Source organism: Ammospiza nelsoni, chromosome 6 (genome assembly GCF_027579445.1).
Source record: "Ammospiza nelsoni isolate bAmmNel1 chromosome 6, bAmmNel1.pri, whole genome shotgun sequence".
NCBI classification, from domain to species: Eukaryota; Metazoa; Chordata; class Aves; order Passeriformes; family Passerellidae; genus Ammospiza; species Ammospiza nelsoni.
In genome coordinates, this window is record NC_080638.1 from 33,918,153 (window position 1) to 33,942,391 (window position 24,239).

The following is a 24,239-nucleotide window of genomic DNA, read 5'->3' on the forward strand; positions in this document are numbered from 1 at the left end:
ATAGTACCATAAGGCATCTTGTTATAGTTCTTGGGGTTTTTTTGCCAGCCAGCAATCCTGATCTTCATTTTACTAATATGAATGTATAGCTGTACTGGTTGCACATTGTGCCATAAGTTTGGAAAAGATTTAAAGTCTAATTTAAACCTGGGCATTATTTACATAAGTGTTCAACATCACCCTTCAGATATACACAAACATATCATTCTGAGGAGAACTCATCCAAAATGGGAATGTTATATTCCAGCATGCACAATTACGGCATTCTTTAAAATACATTTGCTTCTCTAGAGGAAACTGCATTGGTTAAGACTGAAACTTCTATAAGGTCTCAAAGAGTTTTATGATGTCGTGCTGTTTACTAAACAGTTACCATAATAATTGTAGATTATCACTAGATATTGCTTTAACCATGCACACAGCTGTTGGTGTATCCTTCACAGCTACCGAATTTCATGTGTGAGAGCACACACCCACCTGTGCATACTCACAACTTGATTTGTATCACAAAAGACCAGATTCCCTCGGCACGAGCATCAAAACTCCATCCCTTTGCTGTGGGAAGAACTTCAAGAGGGGAAATACATAAAATAATTATAATAATAAACCCCTTTTCTTAGAAGCCCAATGACACAATCAAAAGAATTTTCATTTCATTCCTGGTTCTTATGCTCCTGTAACAGGCCATCACAACAAATTTAAGCCTAACAAAATATATAGTTAAAGGATTTTTTACTTCAGTATTAATAATGCAGCTTAAGAGGCACGGTGAGCTAAAGCATCCCAGTCAGACTGCAAATGAGTATTGTGTAAATTCATGGCTAAAGCACACCCTAACCGTGTGCCTTAAGCCGTGCACGGACAGCCCGTTAACCGCGGTGTCACCAAGAGCGGCGCCTGAGGCCGCCGAGCTTTCCCCAGCAGATGGCGCCCGAGCGCCGCGCTCGCTTAACTCCCCCCTCCCGAAGGGGAAACGATTTTCACCGTAACCGAGGCTTTCAACGAGCGAGGGACTCGGCATTCAGTGACGGCTTCCAAAGGCTCGGGTCCCCTCCAAGCAGCACAAAGCTCTGATACTACATGCCCGACAAAGTGCAGCTCGGATGTTAAGGGCAAGCATTATGGATCGGAGGAGAAATTTCTCTATTTCCAAATGCCCAAGAAAGTATTTCAGAAGAGACGGAATGAATGTTACGTGCCACCAAAGCCGGAAGATGTATGGATGTAACAAGCTGTTCTGGAATGGGTTTACTTCCACTGCCTTCCACTGCTCATCTCCTAAATGTGACAGTGGGCGAGATCCCTAGCACCAGAGAACATGTACATGTGCATGCCACTGAAACCAAGCCTTATGCAACCTCGGACCTCTGCATTTGTTTGGTCTCTCCAACCAGGCAAGCTGGCTGACGCTGCACAACAGGAACAAGCGAGCATGGGCCCATTCAGTAGCCCGTTTTAGATGATACAAGTCTTCAAAGAGAAAAGCAGAAGGTGAAAACAGTTTAGCAGCAAAGTGGTTAAATGCAAGGTGAAAATATTAATGCACACATTTAGTAAAAATATTAAAGTATATGTGTCATATAAAATACAGTACAGGGCCAGGAGTTTCACTATGTTTTATAGTGCTCAGAGGAAATTGCTAAAACTAATTTCTTTCTGAAGTATATATACAGTGTGATTATATAGTATTTTCTTATACAGCCAGCAAGTTCTTTTCTTAGGTTGTTCATACCTCTCCACCTTCAATTAGGAACTTAGCACTTACCAATATTAATTTTCTCTCATTCACTAGAAAAACGTCACCATTTTTTAATGAAAGTTGTTTTTAAAGTTAACAGTCTATTCTAGGCAACCAAGTTTAGCTGAAAATGTGTGAAGCATGAAAACCAACCAGAGTAGCAGCTTTCAAATACATAAACAGTAAAAATCCAAAAACCATGACTGCTGCTACTGTGTCATATTCTTGGACTTCAGCCATCCAATCAACTCTTAATACAAAACTAGAAGCTCTTCCATAACTTCTATAGTTATCAAGATATTTGTCATCTTTTTCAATGTGAAATAATACTTTGAGATGATCTATGTACACAAGGTGGTCAAGTCAAGCTGTAATATAAATATAAATGTTTTCTTTTAAAAAGTATTTTACAGACAGATAGTTATATACATTTGCTCATTTTACTTCTGGGCTACAAAGAAAATTAAGGGGCCAGATACATGCAAAAATAAGTTACATAAAATATATTGAAGAAATGCATGTAAGTGAGAAAAGTAATGCATTTTTAAAATGAAATTATTTGGTTCTGTGTTTAAGAACAAGGGTATACTAAAGACTATCTGTCCCACTCCAGCCAAGATGTCAAACAGGCATGTTTGCTAATGAATTATGACTGTTTTTCAGTGTTTTACATGTTTTTAATAAGTAGTAAATGATTCTTATTTTATAACACAGCACAACATGTAATGCTTTTAAAAATTCTGTGGGTTAATTGATTAATTCTTACCTGAAAGTTAGACTTACTAAGTACAAAACCATAAGAAATACCATACACAATATACCAGCACTCATACACATACATAGACACGCACTCTCCAGCCTCCCTCCCCAGCCCTGCCTTCAAATTTCCCCAATTAAGAAGTTCACTCAGTTTTGCCTGGGCTTTAATTTATTTCTCAAGCTAAGTCTTTTGTTGTTCTTTTTGAAAAAAACACACAGTACTTTTGTTCTTGCCCATTCAAATTAGAAAAAGTTGTGGTTCAAAATAATGAGAACAATTTCACTTTTGTTATTAATCTTTTGTTTTAATCATAGTACTTGATAAACAGCTGAACAGGATCCTAGTTTAACAGAAGGATAAACAAGAACACTGGTGACAATTTGTTACAACTGCCTTAATGTACCTTTTGCTTAATGAACATTTGAATATGCAAGAAAGTATTTTTGGAGGACACCCCAAAAGAAAACAACTTGCTGGTTGAACAACAGAAACAATGTCCTTCTTGCTATTATGTTGAAATCAAAGTCATTTATATATAAAAATAAATGTTATGTTCTAACAAGAACATTTTAGACAATTACATCTGTGCTTAACAAAAAAAATATTGGTCACTCAAGACTAGAATAATTAATATTTTAAAGGTTTTTAGATTATCAGAATGCATGGATACAACTCAACACAAACTGTAGCTGAAGGGAACCAGGACTGAAAATATCAATTTGTCCATCTGGAATAAAAATGCAACTAAATTAACTATTTAAAATACTACTATGGAATGTGACAGTAGATATGGTCCATACCTACTATATCGGAGGGAAGGAAAGTTTAACAAGTAATAATTCGTACCTTACACATTTAGTTAAATATAAACATTTGTTATTTATACATAAAGTTGCTTCCAAAAAACTATTAATAAGTGATTTAGTTGCACTTAAAATCAGTTTCATTTCTCATTTGCTGAGTATTAACTTTTCTTAATCTTAAATCAACTGTCACTAGTGCACTTTTAGTTAAAATTTCCCCTCAGATAAGTTTTAATCCTTTTAAAAGAGCCCCCTCACCTAAACCGTGAATGTACAAAGTGGCAAAAGTTAATCCCTTTTAGTATAATCATAGTTTATATACTCATTTTATAGCCAATAAGAACAGGCTTTCCTTTGCAAAATCTCCTTCACAACTTGCAACAAATGCCACGCACTCAAAGCAAATAGTTAGGCGTGGCTAGCACTTGTAAAATGCCAAGGTCTGACAAGTCTCGTTGCTTCCTCCACATCAAGCATCTCTTACGTGAAAGAAGATTCCCTTCAGCTTGCCAAAAAGCTTCCACAAATCCAAGTTAGATGCTTCCTGGAAACAAAGATTTTTCAGCTCTGTTTGGCACAAGACTGATTCATCCTGCAGCTTTATGCTTTCCTCCACAGCACCCACACACCTCACCACAGTGATGGCATGCTCTCAAGGGGAGGTAGCAGCACATACATGGAGCAATGAACGAGAGCGCCACCAGTGCTAACCAGCGTAAGCAGAACTTGTCATCACTAGTGTCACACGAGCAAGGATCAGAGAAATCTCCTTCAGAGTCTGACATGCAGTGATACAGCATGCTCTCTGCGCAAAGCATGCAACTAACTTGGTAGATACATCTTTTAATAGGATCTGGCGCATCTTGACATTTTCCTCTGCCATTATCTTCATGGTTAAACCTTTCCTGGCAGTATATACAGCGGGAACGCTCACCATCCTCTTTTCTTCTTTTTGAGTTTTTAAATTTTGATGAGGAAGGCTGAGTTTTAAATACCACAGAACTCTTTGAGTCTTTTAGGGAATTCAACTTAGTTCCATCTCCACATGGGTATAAATAGTCAGATTTTTTACTGTCTGATTTAGAAAATGGTATATTTGAGTCCGCATCATCCCTCTCCAGGTCATTCTTCCACATGTCAGGATGCCTGTAGTCTGCATAACGACGTATCAAAATGTCACGAGGGTTTATTCTGACAATTTCATCTTCATCCTGAAAACTAACGTGTCTGATTGACTTCAGTGGGACCTGAAAAGTAAGGCAAAGTAAGAGAAGTTACTATGGTGAAGTCCCAAATTTATGTCCACCTACAATGTTAACTTAGATTAGAAAACTAAAAAACCAAAACTTTTTTCTTTTGCTGACTGAGGATAAAAAATTCAGATTATTTTCTCACTACTAAAATTTACAAATATCCCCACAATAAGGAGTCCTCTGTAGGGTATTAGATCTATGAGCTTCAGTATTCTTTCCTGACTTTTTAGTCCCTCGTAAGAGCTTTGGGTATTTTGGTATCCACATAAAACTTGATGCAGATCTGTGAATTATTCTCAAAATTAGAGTATTAACATCTTAAAGTGGAAACGAATTCCACAGACTAATTATGCCTTATGTGCTGATTTCATGTGATGATCTGCTGCTTTAGGACTAACTCCCTGCTATATTCACGTGGGAACTCAGCACATCACTCCTGATGTCCAGAGTTGCCGAGGTAACCCTTGGGGGAACTCGGAAATCCTGGAATGTTGTCAGAAGTGCTTGGTGGTTGGATTTTGACCCTGCGCAGGATGTGCCACCTATATGAGGACGAGAGGATCACTTGGTAATAAGTGGTGAAGGAATTGATTAATCACAGGGTGAAAGCACAGGTTTTGGGATCTTGGTACAGGGGAGTTCTTAGGAGGCAAGATGGAGGAATTAGGGTGTGCACTGTCCTTCTGCTCTTCTTCTTGTCATCCATCTTTGATGGTGATGCTGGCACTTTGGGATTTGTTCACACTAAATCTGCACTTGTTAATAAAAGTAAAAGGTATTGGAAGGTAAAGGTAAATATCTTATACATAGTTTTTAGTATAAAAATAGACAACCGCCCAGAGGGAGGTCAGTGTGCCCATGGCTGTCTTGCTGGGCAGACCTCTGTCAGGCTGGCACACAACTTTGTAGATAAGAATTAATAAACAATATTGAAGACCGAAAAATCTGAAGAGTGCTTTCGTCCTTTGGAGCGTGGGCTGCCTCAAGGCCATCCTAAGCCTAACCAGGCAGAGACAACAGGCCGAGAACGGAGACATTCACTACTGTGTTATCCAGGAGAAGCTTTCCTTAATTCCTACTCTAAGTCTTCAAACTCTCTCAAATTCATAACAAGAGCACTGAATACTGGTAACTAATTATCAAGGCTGTGTTCTAGATAAGGATTTCACAGTATGAAGAACATTCAATAACAGCCTCTTCTGAATGCATCTCTCCTTAGATAATATACAGTCCTTATATTGATTAGTTTAGGACACAAGCAGGCAGAGACCCAAGTACTTTTTAAATTCTCAGCTTGTAATGAACTGACCAATATTTAAGACCTTATACTTCAAAAGGCAAGTAGTAAGGAATGTGCTAAATACATACAAAACCATCAGAGAAATAAGGTGAGAATTCTTGTTTATTCTGCCTCACAATAAAAGGGTGTGGGAATGTGAAAAAGTTGACAAAGATGACAAAATTAAGAGAATCATCCAAACTGAAATATTGTAGGCCTTAGATATCTAAGTGTAAGATAGTGAATTGCCACTAAATGTGACTGAAATCACATTACAAGTGACTTGCAAGAAAAGGTGCAAATAATTACAGGATAAAAATTTAGCATGTGTATAAAAGTAGCTCCTGAAAATAGCAGGCAGTGCAGCAAAAAAGCAAGAGTCTCAGTATGCCTCAGTATTTCCACCTTACAGGCAGACAATTATTTTTCTACACTGTAGGGCTATTATAATTAGAGCCAAGTGGGCTTCAAGTCAAATTCTGCCTTTTTCTCTGTCTAGTGCACAGCCTGTAAACCATTTCTCAGAAAAGACAGAATACCCTTCCCCTCTCTAACCTGTTAGTCTTACAAATTCTTCCAGAATCCCGAATTACTTGGGAATAATCTTTGGCATCAATAAAATGAGAGGGTTTATCTTATTAGTACTCAAACTAATGAGAATTAATGTGTCACCATTCCATAGTCAAGTACAACAATTGAACTGCATGTTCCTAATCTGTTGCAGTGTGTGAAACTACTGGAGATGTTTTAGGTTAAAACACTTCTATGTCACTTTGCATGCATCTATACTCCTACTGTGCTGAAGTCTGCATGTCCTGATTTTGGGGTAGAGACAGAGAAGGGAAAAGGGAAGGCAGCTGGAAAAGAGGAAGGAAGAGCTTCTTAAAATATGCTATCTTCTGATTATGTAAGAATTATCTGTAGCCTGCTCTAACCATCACTTCCCTGCTCAACAATCCTTGTGTGATGAGTACAGAACTGTAATTAGAGATGCTTTGCCCTGGGACTTTCAACTGGAGTATGCTAACAAGAAAATTTTTTTTCCTTGGCTCCAAGCCACATAGTTGAACTTCCACAAGGTTTCAAGGATACAGGGAGAAGAAAGGTTATACCCTATTCAGCTAACATTGCTTCTCTTCCATACTTCCCCAGGCTCCTATACAAGCAGTTAAGCTTCCCCTTTGCTTATAAAAGCAGACTGCTTCTCAGCCCTATTCTGTTTCAAACAAGAGGAATAATCTATTGTTTAGCAGAAATAACTAACTATGGCTAATGGGTTTATTTCAAAATTTTACAGCATAAATTTATTTAAGAAAAAAGCTGTAAAAGTTATTAAATTCCAAGGCATATAGGATCCTTACCCTGCTGTCCACATAGAATATTATGCATGCACTTAAGACAGTAAATAAACCCCATTGTTTAGAAGAAAAAACCCTGAATCCTCAATACAAAAACACCCCCTCAACTTCCCATTGCCCAGACAGTTAATAGCCATTAAAGATTACTACAAACACTAACAATGGTAGAATCTGACCTCTCCTTAGCCTTTGGAGGCTTTTTATTTGTTTGAGCAGAACACACCACATACATAGAACTAATTTATTTTTTTCAAGTCTTGAGTCCAACACCTAAAAATGCTTAACTGGCACATTACAAATAAGGCACCGCTACATTCTTTAAGGCACTGATATTAAGAAATATTTTTGGAGCAGAACATACTGAAAAATAAGCAAACTGAAGAAATGCTGAAAAGAGCTTACTCATTGGGTATTAAATGGGACCTATGTGAATGCATGAAGTACATGAAAACTTTTGAACAATTCACAATCCAAATTTACATAGGTAAAACAGCAGCAAAATTTAATGAAAATAATGCACTTAGTCCTCTAAACAGTCAAAACTAAAACTCAGTACAAATGTTATCTATGTGAAGCTGAAGCAGGAAGGGAGGACAAATGTTACAGCAAACTGAAATTTCACAGAGAATCTGATTCCGAACACGATTAGCCAACTGGAAATCAGACAGAAAATTTTTGTTGGTGCAACTGAACGCACAAGTATCACACCTTACTTGAAAGTGCGCACCTTTAAACAAGGCACAGTCATTTGCTTGGCACTGTAGCCTTTGCTGCTTCTCCTCAAAGAATTACACCTGATTTTGCTCATCTTGCAGCTTCTCAGTATGAAGACACCAGCAGATGCCTACATCATTGCAAAGTACTAAGTTTAACACACATCCATGTATCAGAAGCTGGAAAGCTGAAGGGCTTGAGTATTTTTTACTAACAGTCAAAATATTACAGGTAAAATCTGAATTGTCATTAATAATTTATTTAGTTGGAGCATGTACTTGAGCTATTTAACTTATGAGCACACTCTTAAGTAAGAATATTCAAACTTATTTACACAAAATTGAAATAAACCCACGAATTAGCTCAAGATCTGTAGTGCCACCTGGTCACATGCATGGAGTTTAGCAGACCAGTGCAGTGTGTGCACATAAAGAATGTGAAGTTCTGGTGACCTGCCTATGTTCCAAATGTGTGTACCACAAGACCATGCAAAAAGCAGAGAGTGTCTGTTGCTGGCAGGAGGTGCTACAACAGGAGAAAAATATTTAAAAGAATATCTGCTTAAATTTTCATGGAATCTCCCATAACTTCACTTTTCAAGAACTGAATTCTAACATTGTCATTTGAAAGAAATTTCTATTTAATTTCTATCAGACAGACACAGATTAATCAGTTTAACACAATCTAAATTATTACTTTTTCAGTAGTCAATTTTATACATGCTTTTAAAATATACAGGCATTTCAAGCTGCTGCACTTTTCTTTACAATGCAAGGAAGACTAACAGGACGTATATCACTGAGTACTGTAGCCATTAGCTGCAATAACCTCATCACCAATCCATTCTATTCTAAAAAACATTTACAATTCTCTTTGAAATAAACGAGAAGAGAGAAAAATATGTGTCTTAACAGAAACAAAAGGTAAACATGTACCTTAACAGAAACAAAAATATGAGGTGATGTACATGAAGAGATAATTGGAGTAGATCAACGATTAAAGATAAAAAAATAATAATTTCAAGCTTCTTAGTTCCCCAGATAACACTGCTTGCTTCTTTTGCCCAATAAAACAGATTAAAAGTAGCTGATATAAGACTTAAGTACAATCCTATTTTTCTCTGCAAAAATAACTGAAGGTACTAAAAAGCTTTATTATAAGCAGTAGAATTATTTTTGTAAGTCTTCAGAACTACCTGAACTTGCATTCTGCTTTGACATCTGTTATTCAGCATATTCTAAAAGCTTTCTATGTCTTTGGTTCTAGACATAAGACCATCAAATTAATTGTAATCCAACTTACTAAGACTACTTCCACAGTCTACAAAAACTCAGTTCTTTTAGCTTTAGAAAAAAAGAAAAATGTATAGTGATATATAGCTGTACCGATGGCTGAATACTTTTCAATATTTCTAAGCAAAACAGTATTAATATACATGTAACTACGATTGAGCTAATGTCCAATTAACATTTTCTGAAAAAAAGTGAACAGCTTTTTAAGGCTGCAGATACTGAAATCTGCAATACAAAAACAGACTTCAAAGAAATTAAATATTTATTCATGTAGTCTGGTGCACTACAACGATAGGTAAATACCTTCACAAAACTTTACCTCTGTCATAATAATGCTGTAATATTTCAGCTGCAAAGTTTGTATTGAACATTTCAAGAAGTTGAAAGTACATGGACTTGGAACGCAGTGATTTCTTGTCAGAAACTACATACTGTGCCATTAGTACAGCAAGCAAAGAAAGGATTGCTTCTTTTGTTGGTATACTTACCTGGTTAGGTTGGCTAGGAAAACAGGCTCTCCTGGTGTTGAAATCCTCAAATGTTGAAGGCCGTAAATTTGCACTGTTGTAAGTTTCACTGGTTACTACAGTTTCATGTTGAAAAAGGTGATCTTTCATTAGTGAACCTGATGTATTTTCTTGAGCAGTCTAGAACACATAAGGAACTTCCATGAGATGATTTTTGCATTTATATAAAAACAACACCAAATCCAACCAGTGCATACATAGGTGTGTTAATATTCCATATAATGTGTTAGAGGTATCTATAAACACTAGTAATCTTAAATGCACATTTTTAAAGCATTTAGAAGTAGGCAAGTATTTTCTTTATTTTGAATCAGCCTTTGTAAATACAGAATTTCTCTGCAGACAGTACACAACTTTGGCACTAGAGATACGTGCCATTGAAATACAGTTGCAAAATCAGACTTCTTTAAGGAAATAGATATTAACCTGTCTCTGAGATGTTTTCTCTAACTACCCATGAAGCTGCCAGTATTTACAAAAACACAATTGGAGAAAAAAAAAATTGGAGACTATTTTATAAGGCAAAAGCTAGTCAGATCTTTTAATAAATTAAAAGCAAAATCAGCTGAAAGAAAAAAAAATAACCTATACTGGCTCAATTAAAATATCTAATTGCACCAAGTGTGCATTAGACATGAATGACAGTCATTTTGTAACTAAAGTTCTATCAGGCAACTCGATACAAAAGTGAGACTATGAAGCAATACATGATGAGATAGCTGCAGGACCTGTGCTATTTAAAAGAAGGAACAGGAAGTATGTTTGGGTGGAATACTGGCTTGTAAGATGATCCAGTTTCTGAAATGAATTGAAAAATGAACAGTTCTCATTCTTTAAGCTTGACTGACTGGGACATACTTAGGATACAGCACAGCATTTTGATACAAATTCCATTGAGCTGCCAAAAATATACTGTATGTTCTGTTTGCATTGAGGGATGCTGTAAAGTTAACTGGCTGTCATCGTGGATAGCACTGAGAAAATTCTGGCATCATCCAGCTTCCAGCAATGAGAATGTTTCAGCTTTATTACAGGGATTTGTATGTATCAAGAAAACATTTAGAGGAAAAGAATAAGAATACTACAGAAAAATACTGAGGCAGAGGCAAACCTAAAGTTTTGGCAGGTTAAATATTGACCCAGAATCATTAGTTTTCACTTATCAAAGTACTTAAGGAACTTATTCTAGGATTACATTAGTACCTCACATACATAAAAGCCTAATGTATCAAGTTTTAAGACATCTAGATAGCTTGAAGTAGCTGGCTGGTCTGTAGCTGATTTTGTAGGAGAAAGAAAATCATCACATCACTAAATTTATATCTATTGTTTCAGAAGCCCCATGTGGGGAAACATTAAATTTAGTAATTCATTCATGATCAGCATAATTAATACTACAGAGCATACAGGTCACTCAATCAGGGTAAAGTACCCCCGAAAATTTTTGAAGACAGGCAAAATACCAAAAAGAAGTACTATTGGCAGATCCTTAAGCATGACACCACCACAAAGTAATTGACTCTGTTATTGTCAGAACTAAATTTTCTGGTCAAACATTGTTGGAAAACGAGTATAAAAGAAATATTGGAATGACTAAAAAGAATTGGACTTCATATATGTATACTTATTTTAAGAGCAAAAAGCATCAAATATTAGTGCAATAGCAAACATCTTCAAAGCAGGAGGTACTCCTGCAGATACATTGCCCAATAACATAAAAAGCTTCCAAAACAGTGGCTCAAACTACAGAAGAACTGTATTCAAAATGAGGAACAACCATTTTTGGTATGAGCAATGTTTAAAATTACTACAAGCATTTAAGCTAAGAGCCAGAAGCCATTTTACAGAAATCACAGTGATAAGCATCCCCTTTCCCCTTCCCCTGGCAATTATAAACTTTAGTGGTGTAGGAAGAAGGGAGCAAGCTGCAAAAACTTCTACTCCTTCCTTCCCAGGGAAAAAAACATATACTACTCACAAGCCTGTTTTTATCCCTGGGTGAGATTTGCAGCAGCCTGCATTATTTCCTGTCCCTGCAGGTGATCCATGCCTTTCTTCTTTAAAAAGAAACTATCTACACTATAGAGCAAAAAGGACACATGCACATGCTCACACAGGCAGACACAAGTACTTCCCTTGGCACTCAAGGAGGGCTCCATCTAATGAAGGACACAGGCACGGATCACCTCTGACTGTGCTAACTAGCAGTGCCAGATGATGCACTAAACCCAAACCTTACTCTTAAAGCAAACCTTCATGCCCTATACACAGCAATTATCAAAGAATGCTTTTAGAAAATTCCAACACAGATACCACAATTCAAACTAATTGACTTCAAGGACAAATTTCAGGGTGGCAGCAGACAGAGAAAAGCATGTGACCTTTTGTAAGGCAAGAACTCGCCAAACAGCCTTTCTGAAAGCACAGTGCTCAGCTTACCATCCCATACCCTACAGGTAAGTGGACACAGACTAACTTCTGGTATTAAAATAAAAAGCAATCATGTCAGTCCTTTAGCCAATAAATATTCACTAGGCTGAATTACAGAAATGCAAGATGAACCTGGTGAACTCTCTGCTTTTAACTAAACTGCAGTTTTAATACAGTCAAACCACGCTTATTAGTATCAAAAACCTTTTCCTTGGACAACTTCCTGCTCCAATGTGATGTTTTATTAAAAGGTCATAAACATCTGAAAACCCACATTTATAATGGAAACACTGACAATCTGAAGTAGGAAGCCCTAGAAACAAAAACGGTATTGTGTTGAAAATGCATTTAAGTAAGAAGCAAACATATAAAGTTTTCCACAAGAACATATACAGAACAAATATACAGTATCACACACTAACACAGATGCACACATTCTCCCTTTCTACTGTCCAAAGCAATTACACCGCCCACATTCAATATTCTTTAACCACAGCCTGCAAAGTACAGTACTGGCATAGGTTATTCAGTATCATCTGTAAAGCAACCTACGCCAGTTTTTAATGCACAACGGAAATCTGGTTTGCTCCCAGCTGCTGGTATAATAATTACTGTCCTATGGTTGCTAAGAGATACTCTGAATTTTTTTCCAAGACTACTAAAACATTTCTGTGCGCACAAGCAAAAGGATGCTGGGTAAAGCAATAAAATGACTCCAGCTGTAGCTCTCCAGCAGAATTCAAAGCCAGATGACAGCTGTAGAGAAAATGAAAACCAGACTGAGCTTCTCTTGTTCTTCAAATTTTCTCTCCTTACTTCTCCCAGTTTGCCAGAGTTAAGTCTGGGAGAGAATTCAACATTGTTCTGCAAACATTGTTAAAAATGTTCTCCTCTAAGTAAGTTTAATGATTACACAGAAGGATGGATGAGAAACCACATTTCCGCTGCATCCCAGTTCTTGCATTTACTTCCCATGGGGCCCGAAAATCTGCTGCTTGATGCTAACAACACAAGAAATGTTTTAATGCTTTTTCCTTAATTTTTCAATTCTGAATAAATTATATAGGTTTCAAAAACATCTGAATGACTTCCTTCTGCTTTGGCTATATCTGAGACTGATGGAGCAATATATTTGGCAAAGAAACTCTATTATTTTCAGGTATGTGTTTCTGACATAGGCTGAAATATTACCTAGGTTACTCTAAATATTTCATACAGTTTAAACTAAAAAATAAGATATTTGACATGTCTCTTTCTTCAAAGGCTTTACCACCTGGATATATAGAGAACTCTACATATAAAGAGGCTGCTAGGAATACTGGTGAAGGAAAAAAAAATTCCTCCTGTTTTTTATATACAACTCCAATAAAAAAAGCTTAATAAATCAAAATGGTTTAGCACAACATATTAATAGATTTATTTGAAATTGATAATATGAATTAGTATTACTTTTAGTTCTAAGAACTGGACCTAAACAATTTATTATGTGCACTAAATATTTCTAATCTTTACTGTTTTACCATGTAGTATTGTCTTATCCATAAAACAATACAGTGCATCAAGGGTAAATTATTTCACATTTCCTTAAAAGTCATAATGTTATTTTTATAAAATAAAAACTTCTGCAAACATTTTTTTAGAGACAAAATAAATTGAGTGGTCCTTGAAGGCCCTTATGAAAAGGTCACAAAACAGTGTATTTACTGAGGAGCATATGAACAATTAATGTCTTCCCTGCCTGCACCAAACCCACTTAAGATGCATGTAATTTTCAGGCCCTTCCCCCTTACTATTAACAAAAAGTCCAGTGTACTTCTGAAAGAACAAGCCAAACTTTTTATTTTCTGCTTACAATTTATCAGTCTACAGTTTTCTTCTGCCAGTAGTAAGAAACTCAAAAGTATAAGTGATCCAATTCTTATTACTTCAAACTGTTAAAATGTGTTGGTAGCCTATATATAACACCAATATGGCTGAATCAACAAAAACTGAAAGAAATTAAAGCTCAACTACTCTATTTTTCAGTCCACAAAACCCCTACAAAAATAATTCTGAATGTATGAACTCTAGATTTCATTTAGATTTACTTCTAAGGAAAAAAAATATATTTTGGGGTTTTTTTTCAGATGAACTAGGTGAATTTTAGAGCAATAAGTTTATATTTGGTAGAGGAAAATAACCGGAGCCAATATTTTAACAAACAAGCAAAGTGACTTACACAAGCTGCTCCTACATTCAAAATGCAAGGTTTTATACCAAAACCATCTAAACTTTCTAACAGAACAAATTCCCAATGTACATTTCCATGTAAGTACATCTACTTTTCCAGGTTCCATTTACCAGCATTATAGGAAGTCAGATAGTTCTGCCTTAACTCATTGGTGTATTTCTGTTTGAAATGAGTCTGGTAAGACTAGGACTTATTTGATGATATGAACAATTTGCATTGAATAAGTTAAATAAACAACCAAAAATAATTGCAATAATTTAAGTAACCATGAAAACCCTTAAGTGATCATATTCTTTTAATACTAGGATTTTAATATTATTTGGAAACAACAGAGAGGTTAAAGAAACTATAAGGAAGCTATGTCTTAAAATGATAAATTTGATCTTCAGCAAAAGGAATGCTTTCTCCAGGAGATTTTATTTACAAAATGTAAATTAAAAAATCAGAAATTTAGTGAGTCTGGGTATAACATAGCAAGCCAATTGCTAGCCTAGAAGGCACAAGACGAGTTCAGTTTTTGGATTTACATTTAAGATATGCACATACAACTTTTGGACAATCACTATTTCTGCTAACTACTTCTATAAAATGTGATAATACATATTACAAGGAAGCACTGAGATTTCACACTGCGATGATAATTTTTGATCTTCTTTGGATCATTTTATTTGCTCTCTGTAGCACCAAATATAACCAGCCAGTAAAATAACTTATGAAACATGTTTAGCTTTCTTCATCATCTAATCATCTTCATTAAAAAAAAAGCAAACAACAGAACCAAGCCACCATTAATGAAATTTATGTACAAACCAAATACTATATTTATAATTCAAATGCACATTAAATATAGGATTCCTGCTGTGTAAGATGACTAGAACAGTACAGAAAAACTACTCTTTAATATTCTATCCACACTCCAAAATGCCCTTGCACAGATATACTCCAAAACACACTTAAAAATAGTAATGGAGACTTAGGAAAACAGCTTATAAAATGAACAAGAAAACAAAAAAATCATTAAGTCTTTTAAACAACGTAGAAGTGGCAAAAAGCGGGGGGGGACAAGTCAACACAACTCTTCAAATACTCAATACATTCTCTTTAAAGAATGATGGTCTTACACATCAAGTTAAAAGGACCCTGGGGTATCCACTTTCTCTTATCAGAGTACCAATCTTGGAAGGGGGGGGGATTTAATAATTTGAAAGAAAATGTGGACTATTTGGTATTTCAAAGGTGTTCTTGGAGACTAGACCTGATGCCTGTGACTAAAATGGTGTAGCTTTTCTGCACTCATGTTCATAAGTCTGCAATTGCAGCTTCGTTACTGATACATAAACCCAGTTTAGATGAAGCATAGCTAAACCAGGGTGGATTCAGTTTTCTCTGCATTTCTTCTTTTTTCCTTCCTTCTAGTATTAGTATCACTTATTTTACTTTGCTGTGCAGAGATATGGTAAGACATATTGACTAGCTTTTTTGTTTTTAGAAAACAGGACATCTATCCACAGCACAAATCCACAGTTAAATAATATCTACTGTGATGAAGTCTTTAAGTGTCTAGAATGCAAAAGATAGTTTGGCCAGTGGCTTGTACCACACAAGATTGTTTGTACCTTAACATATATATCTGGTGTATGAGTATTTATACATTATATGTATAATGTAATAATATATAATCTATATATTTTAATATATAATAATAATTATAATCTGGTTTACAGACATTTAAAAATATATACATTTATTTATACATTTATTTTTTAAAATGGAATATAAAGTAAGCCTATATTTACATATATAAATAGGTGGTGTATTGATATTCACATGTATAGAAGAGATGCTGTAAATACACTTTTCTCCACTTTGCCAATAACAAATTTGTAACAATAATGAATCTCAGATATTTTCATCAATTTTGGCATCCTTATATAGAAATGTAATAACTAGGCAGCAAAATCAGAGGTAATTGGTTTGTTCTAATCTCATTAGGGCTGTAGAAACTGTTCAATTATTAATCCTTGCAACAAAGCATGTTTAAGCAAGTCATTTAAGAGCTGATTAAGGACTGCATTAACTTTGGCACATATTTCCTTCACCCTGTAAAAAGATAATCTCTTTCTAAAATCTGAAATATCTAATATTCATAAAAATTTTACTTTCAAGTGCCTTAAAATAAAGTACTGAAAGTATAGAACAACAGGTGATTACGCAGCCAACACTTACACAAAGTAATACATTTCTTCTGCCATAAAATGAAAAGATATCAGGAGACTTCTGTGTTGCCACTGCATTGCAGTATCCTTTCTAAATACTTGACTCTCAGTCTCCTATCATATCTTCAAAGTAAGCTGCTAATTTTCTTGATTTTGTGTTCTAGAGGTTCTACACTGGATCTATTTACACTGATACAGGATTTATTATTGCATAAGTAGCAAGACTCCTTTCCAGAAGAAATCACTTAGCAACAATAGCAGTTTTCTGAATAGTCACTAAGACCCCTGAGTCAACTTGTTCCTTTGCCATCTTCATAATAATTTAAATTTCTGCACTCTGAAAACTGAATATATGTGTGAATGAAGACGTGGCTTTCCCTTAAAACCATACGTAAGAAGGGAAAAATGACAAGCATACAGAGACACAAGTAGGACTTCCTCACTTATAATACAGTTATTCACTCTGCATGTGTGTATCTATAGCTAATCTATAGCTATATATCCATCCATAATGGTTTTTTATACTGGCTTTTTAATTACATGATTCTTGGATATTGCCAGGCAGTGCTATGCATCAGTGTTACCACACTTATGGTATATGATATGGTATACTTATATAGTACTGTAGCTCTGAAGCATGGTTGGACATAAATTTTTATCTCTTAAGTCATTATGACCTACAGAAATTGAAGAGTGCAAAAAGAAGATCAATAAAAACTTGAATCTCAGTAAGTAACCACTTTATTTTCAGTGTGTTTTTAAAAATTGAACTTCTGCCTTTCTTTGGACCAGATCCTCTCAACCATTGTCTCAGCATCTTTTCAACTCTAACCATTTGAAGTTAAAGAGTTTTATCACTGCAAAGGGAAATCTAAGGAAACAAACAGGATGTATAAGTAGAAAGATTCTTCATCCCTCTATTTTGTTGCCCAGGAGAATATTTCTTATTTCAATAAGATCAAAGAGGACATATAACTTGAACACATACTGAAGTTAAAAATTAAACTCAGGATACTTAATGATCCTATGGATTAAATAATAACTACTTTGTTTAGGACAGATAATATTATAAGTCTTCTAGATAATTCTTCTAGAACTTATTTCATTAAACTGAATTTTGCTATTGCTCTTATTTTGCTTATTCTCTGTAATGAGAGCAAAATCTCTTCAGTACATTTGTAAAATAAAAAATGTACTATTAATTAAAAAATTTACTCACTTGAAAGCAGTCTTCTGCCACTTCAACATCATTTTGGGAGGGTGGATAACCTTCATATAAAGAAAAAAAAGTAGACAAAGTTATTTTCTTCATATTTACCACTTACTGCTTCCAGTTATCCACATCATCTCTCAACATCCAGTGATGATTATACAAATATTCTTGTTTATGGTTTTAACATATAGATCACTGCATTTCAAGTTGATTTAGTAAGCATGATTTATTTCTACACTGCATTTTCTATACTGAGTATTCCTAGCCACACTCCTCTCTCTTGTTCCCACCTTCCTTATAAAAGCATTTTCAGTGTCATCAGCAGTCAGAAGCAAGGGAGTATATTCCTTTTAATGTAGCACTTTGAAAACTAAAGACAGATCATTTGGTTGGCAGGAATGCACACTGTTTTATTTTGCTATAAATTGGCAGAAATTGAAAGTGTGAGACCCTAAGAGAAAAAAATTACTCTCATGTTCTCTAAATATTTGTCTTGAAGGGATATGGATTGTACCAACAAATTTCCAAAGCAGTCATTAGAGTATGTCAAAAACATTTCCCCTCAGAAACATGCTCCTCCCTTCATTAGTAGGATAACACACATAAAATCCCTAAAGTTACTTTTTACAAGCCTGAGATGTTCTTTCAATTCAACAGACACATGTTCTCTTCCCTCCCTGTCTCAATCCAGCAATACATTTATCATATTTTCAGCTTAGAATCTAGGCTTGATGATATCCTTCAGTTTGCTCGCTGGTTTCCACTAATTCAGTGAAACTCGGGAACTTCATTCCAGAGTGGGCCATATTGTTATCTGAGTAAATTCTTCTTCTGTTCCTAAAAAACCTGTCCTCAGAACCATGCTGAACACAGAACTACTACTAACTCAGCTGTTAGTAAAAACTAAAACTGTTAACTGAAAGTATGTGTAGATAAAAAGAGAACTCAATAGGTCACAAATTATTCAACTTCCCAGCTTATCCTACAAGAACACAGGAACTGCAAAAAGCTTCTAAGATCCAAGTGAGAGAATATTACACTCCAGCTTCCTCCATTTCTTCATGTCTAAAAGAAAGAGGCAATGCTTTATTACGTAGGGATGTTTCAGGAAATTACCTAATTAGTGTTTGTGAAACAATTTAAGACACTTGAATGAATGGCACTTTAGAAATGCCAGAAGTACTATTACCTATTAAAATCCCGATATATATAGTTTAATCCACATCCTTAAGTACTGTCAATGAAAATGTTACACAAAGTGCTTTGACATCTTTTTTAGTAATGACTCAATATTCATCCACCCCACCAAGTCTTTCACCTGAAATATGTACCTTGAGAAATATCCTCTACTGCTCTCCGAATACCTCTATCGAATGCTCTTGCATCAGCAGGACTCTGAAATGTGAGGCCAAACTTTTTGTCATCAATCTTCCAGTGGTAAAAAGTAGGAGTAACTTTGTTGTAAACAAGGTCTTTCTTTAATGTGCATTCCAAGACCACCTTTCAGAAAGAAAACAGAAGGAAAAAATATCAATGATGAATATATCGAATTTGTGAACAAAAGGTAGTCTTGGTGAACTAAAACATACATCATTGAGGTCCCTCTTCAAATTTCATCCTGCTACAAGGATGTAATTTTAACTTCATTTCCATTATGAATTGTTCACTATCGATTGCTGATAAATAGTATGGGTTGAAGACACTATTTGTTTACTGAGTCAACATTCCTGTTCAAAAATCTCATACCTATAAAAGAATCTCATACCTGCAACAACGAGTATAGACTTGGTAGATGTTCAGCAAATGAAATAGGTCACATCCCCCAAAAAAGTATTATGTGTGCTGGTATCAAATTTTGCTGTATCACTGAGATCTACAAAATTTTTTAGCACTAGACTAACTTCATGCTGCTTTCAGGCAGATTTTCAGATTTCTCTCAGAAAGGCTACTAGACAAGTGAAAGTAATACAAGAGAATTCTTTACAAAAAATGAGATTAATAACATCTTTATAGTGCCTGCACCTAGACAAAAATACATTTGTGTATTGTATATAAAAAAAAGTAACTGCAAATAATGAACAGAAGTATTTGGCTACAAAATCATTAGAGGTATATATGTACATTCAGTTCTAAAGCAAAGTCACAGTCTTCACACTGAATCATAAAATGGTTTGCATTGAAAGAAACCTCAAAGGGCGTCCAGTTCCAACCCCCCTGACATGGGCAGGGACACCTTCCACTAGACAAGGTTGCTCACAGCTCCATCCAAAATGGCCTTGAACACTTCCAGGAATGGAGCATTCACCACTTTTCTGGGCCACCTGTTCCAGTGCCTTAACACCCTCACAATAAAGAATTTTTTTCTAGTATCTAATTTAAATCCACCCTCTTTAAATTCAAAGCCATTCTGCCTTGTCTTGTCACTCTATTCTCTGTTAAATAATCCCTATCCAGCTTTTTTTGCAGCCTCCCTTCAGGTACTGGAAAGCCTTATCATTTCTCCTTTAAATAGACTGGTTTTAAAACTATATTTGCATTTTTATTTTACTGGTAAAAATTATTTTAAGCAGCATTGTTGCACTGAGCATTTATTGATCAAAAAAAATCAAATGTGAACAAGAAAGTATGGAGGGAAATGCATTGATCTGCTCCCACTGCAGTATGATGAAGCTCCCAGTAAGATATGTCTCTCTGTATTGGTATTTGATGATGGAGGCCTACACTGACTGAGAGATGAATGAGGAATTTCAATATTCTATCATTTCATTGATGTACTTCTAGAATATTTTCATTTTTTGTTTTGTTACATATGTGGCTTTTTAAAAGAAAAAATAGGGAATTCCTCACAGAATATGGTAAAATTAGTTTAAGTACAAACAACAGCAAAAACCCCTCAAATTAATATATATATATATATATATATATATATATATATTTGGGTTATTCCTACATATTCTTTGCGTTCCTCTTCTCCTTTCATTGTCTAATTATTACACAGGCAAATAGGTTTTTTTCTCTTGCACTTCATTATTTATTCCCCCTACAACCCACCAGTAATCATCTCCTCTCAACTGTTACTGCCTTTTACCTCTGCCTCTAAGGATAATAATCTATCTGCACATATAAACTCCTTTAGCATTAATGTAATTTTTTGTTTCTCCACTCAGATCTCCCTAAATGGTGAACAATATGTAGGTAAAAACGCTTACAAGAAAACATAAAAAGGAATCTGTTTGCTGTAGGTCTGTGGGAAAAGTTGTTGCAGGAAGAAAAAAAAGGATTATTCTGCAGTTCTAAGGTGCATCAAATAGTTCTTTGTTCCTCTGGATGATTTTAAACTTGCTTCCTCTTTCAAAGAGCAGTTAAAAAGGAAGGCTTCTCACAACACTGCCTTTTCTAGGTCTCAGAGCTCTTTAGGGGGAATCTCTAATACATTAACAACAACTATTTTCAGTCTATTTTGTGTGCCATGTCATCCAAAACGTCAACAAAAAGTACTGCAAGCCTGATTTTATAGCATTACAATGATTTTCTGGTGCCCAAGGGATTAATCCAGATTACTTCATACTGAAAATTCATACCCAGTAAAAATGTTACCACTAGAGATGAAAACTGGATTAAAACTTCACCACTGAGTAGAAGTTAGGGCTTTCAAAGACTCACAAACCAAACTAGAAAATTCCCAAACCAACTCCCTCCAGCCCAAAAAGCAACACTCACCCCCAACTTCCAACCCTCACATATGATATAACAAGCTTTGATTAACAAAACAAGTAAACATCCCATCCAACACTGTAATTGTTTTCAACTTGATTCAAGGAAACAACACATTTGAGAGAGTGACACTGATTTTTTCCCCATTTAAACCTGTATGAAAACAAGCTGCTTAACACAGAAGATATAAGTGAAAAGGCATTGAAAAGGGAAAAATATGCTGCATTAAAATTAAGCAAGGCTTGATTCCTGCCCTACCCGAGAGAAAGCTGAAAAGCTATGGGTCTCAATGAGCAGTGAGACACAAATTTATAAACATCCAGCACTTCGATAGTATTTGTTACACTCAGAAATACAAAAAATTGCAGATCAGATTAAAAAAACATACCAACCATCCCCAGAAGCATTTTTCTCTCCCTGAAACACTTCTATGCTTTGCAACAATAGTGAATTTTTTAATTGTAAAACTTAATTTTGCCAAAGGCTACCTTATACTCAAGGATGTGAGCTATCATGAGGGCTGGGGAGGAAGTATCCTCATACACATATTCTCCAAGGCCTGGAAATGGAAACCAAGCTTTTTCAATGCAGTTATATTTCAAAACTCCAATTATTTTTAGTGTGCTTTGCTATGGTTCAGAACTCTCCATATCATAGGTGAAGATCATATACTCTTCCACATCATTATCCAAAATATGCACTCCCAAACCTTCTCCAAGATCTCCAGGGATAAGCACAGCAAAAGCCTGAAAAATTGTAAATAAAATGCCTACAGCTTAACTAAGTTTCATTTCCAAAAACATCCCATGGGTTACTGTTCTGAAGGTTTTCTTCATTTGGAGACTTAAATATAAGACTTCCATACAAATATGAAACATCTACCTTGGCTCATAATGGAAAATGTTGCAGAATCATCAGACTCAAGACAGAAGAAAAAGAGGTCCACATGACCAAAATTTAAACTCTCAGAGCACAAATATAGAGCCCTATTTATGCTCTATGTCTCCTGTTATTTATTTAAAAGCTCCTTTTAATATCTAGATGTCATTAAATGTAACAGTAATGAATTCATTGCTACTCAAAAATACTTGTTAGCCTAATGTTTCTTTTCTCACCTCTAAAAACTAAATTTTTAAAGATAATAAAATCTATCTGGCTTATGTGGATAATATCAATCCCCAGAGTCAGAAATTTTCTACTTTAGCACTTAAAATCCAAATACTTTTAAATAGAAATGAGTATTGAAGATATGACATCATTATTTAGAGCTTATTTCAGAAAACAAACAAACAAACAAAAAAAATTCCAAAACTTTTGCATTTGATACAAATTTCTATCTTGGTAACAGACCCAATAATTGCACATTTTGAGATCCTGTACACTATAGTACTGTTTTCTAGCTGTACTTTCAAAGCTTACAAGAGAACATGTAAGATAGACAGCCTCACTGTTTCTCGTTCCCAACCCAAATGTACAAACTTACAAACACACCACTTTTCAATGCCTATTCTGCTTTACTCCTGGGAACAAGCAGCACGACCTGAGTGGATTCATGCTACAGAGTACATGAACCCCGTGTCACAGTAACCATTTGACAATTATTCCATGCATACTTTACATTCAGTTCAAAAAAGAAGATGATGTACTGAGTTGTACTACAGCCCATCAGAATCAAACTTCCCTCAAACTTCAAACACAATTTAAAAAGTAAAATATTAAGTTTGTAAACAGCAGATTTTTAGAACAGAAAGGTATTTCTATTCAGTTTTAGCTTTGTGTCTCTTCCTTTACACAATTAGTTTTCATTCAAAGGAAAGATTTTAAACTTTGTTACTCCTGATTCATGATCTAAAAGATACTAGTAATATTTTTTTCTCTCCTTTAATAAAAGGAGAAAAGTCTGGAGAAGAAAACAAACCAGAGAAGCCTATTAGACTTTGCATTCAAGAAGGTAAAATTCCCCAAAGCCTAAAAACTAGTAAGTTTGAGCCTAATATGTGCTTAGCTATTGAGATAGAAGAGAGCTACTGTGAACACACTGAAAGAGAGAACAGCAGATCTGACCAGGTTCTGAGGGAGTGCAATTGTTCCAAGCAGACTGGCTGGAGCCTGATCTAAGAAGGTGATTATAATAAAGGGGGAAATGTGTAATTATGGGAAAAGTCTTCATGAAACACCCTTACATTCCAACACAAATCTAAACAACCTGTGCAAACTAGTGGGAAGCATTCTCTCTCAAATTGATTCAATGGAGCCACCACTTTGATTTTCATCTCAGATAACCAGGATGCTTTTTGTGAATGCCACAAGATGTTTTAAATAGCTGTGTATGCACAAAAATTATGGAAGTTTACATGTAGACTGAAGCTGATTCATAGAAGGGCTGACAGCAACCTGCCCCTCAGGTCTAAAAAGAAACAAGATGAGCCCTCTCCAACAAGGATCTTAAATATTTTGATGTTGATTCCGAAGTATTTAATTTATGCAGCTGACTTACAGACTGAGATCTATTGTTATAACTAAATGCCTTCATAGCCTATAAAATACATGGAAAGATTGGTAAACTGGAATGGAACTGCAGTTAGTGGGAGCAGCAGCAACTAAAGCTCATTCCTCTTCAGTATAACCATTTAATAGGCATCTGGAAAATATCTCCAGCAAACATCTCATCTATAGATTTCAGGCTGGTTTAGAGAAAATTTCACCTTTCAC

General features: G+C 35.3%; 1 protein-coding gene across 1 annotated transcript in view; it reads right to left on the bottom strand.

Annotated features, from left to right (window-relative positions):
- Positions 1-2,781: 2,781 nt before the first annotated feature.
- SPRED1 (sprouty related EVH1 domain containing 1) overlaps positions 2,782-24,239 on the bottom strand; it is a 58,494-nt gene continuing 37,036 nt past the window's right edge. The window contains exons 3-6 of the mRNA XM_059473939.1: positions 19,145-19,313; positions 17,820-17,869; positions 9,686-9,844; positions 2,782-4,548 (exon numbers count right to left, since the gene is read on the bottom strand). Coding sequence (XP_059329922.1) covers positions 3,889-4,548; positions 9,686-9,844; positions 17,820-17,869; positions 19,145-19,313 — 1,038 coding nt within the window. The 3' untranslated portion in view covers positions 2,782-3,888. The remainder of the gene's footprint in view (positions 4,549-9,685; positions 9,845-17,819; positions 17,870-19,144; positions 19,314-24,239) is intronic.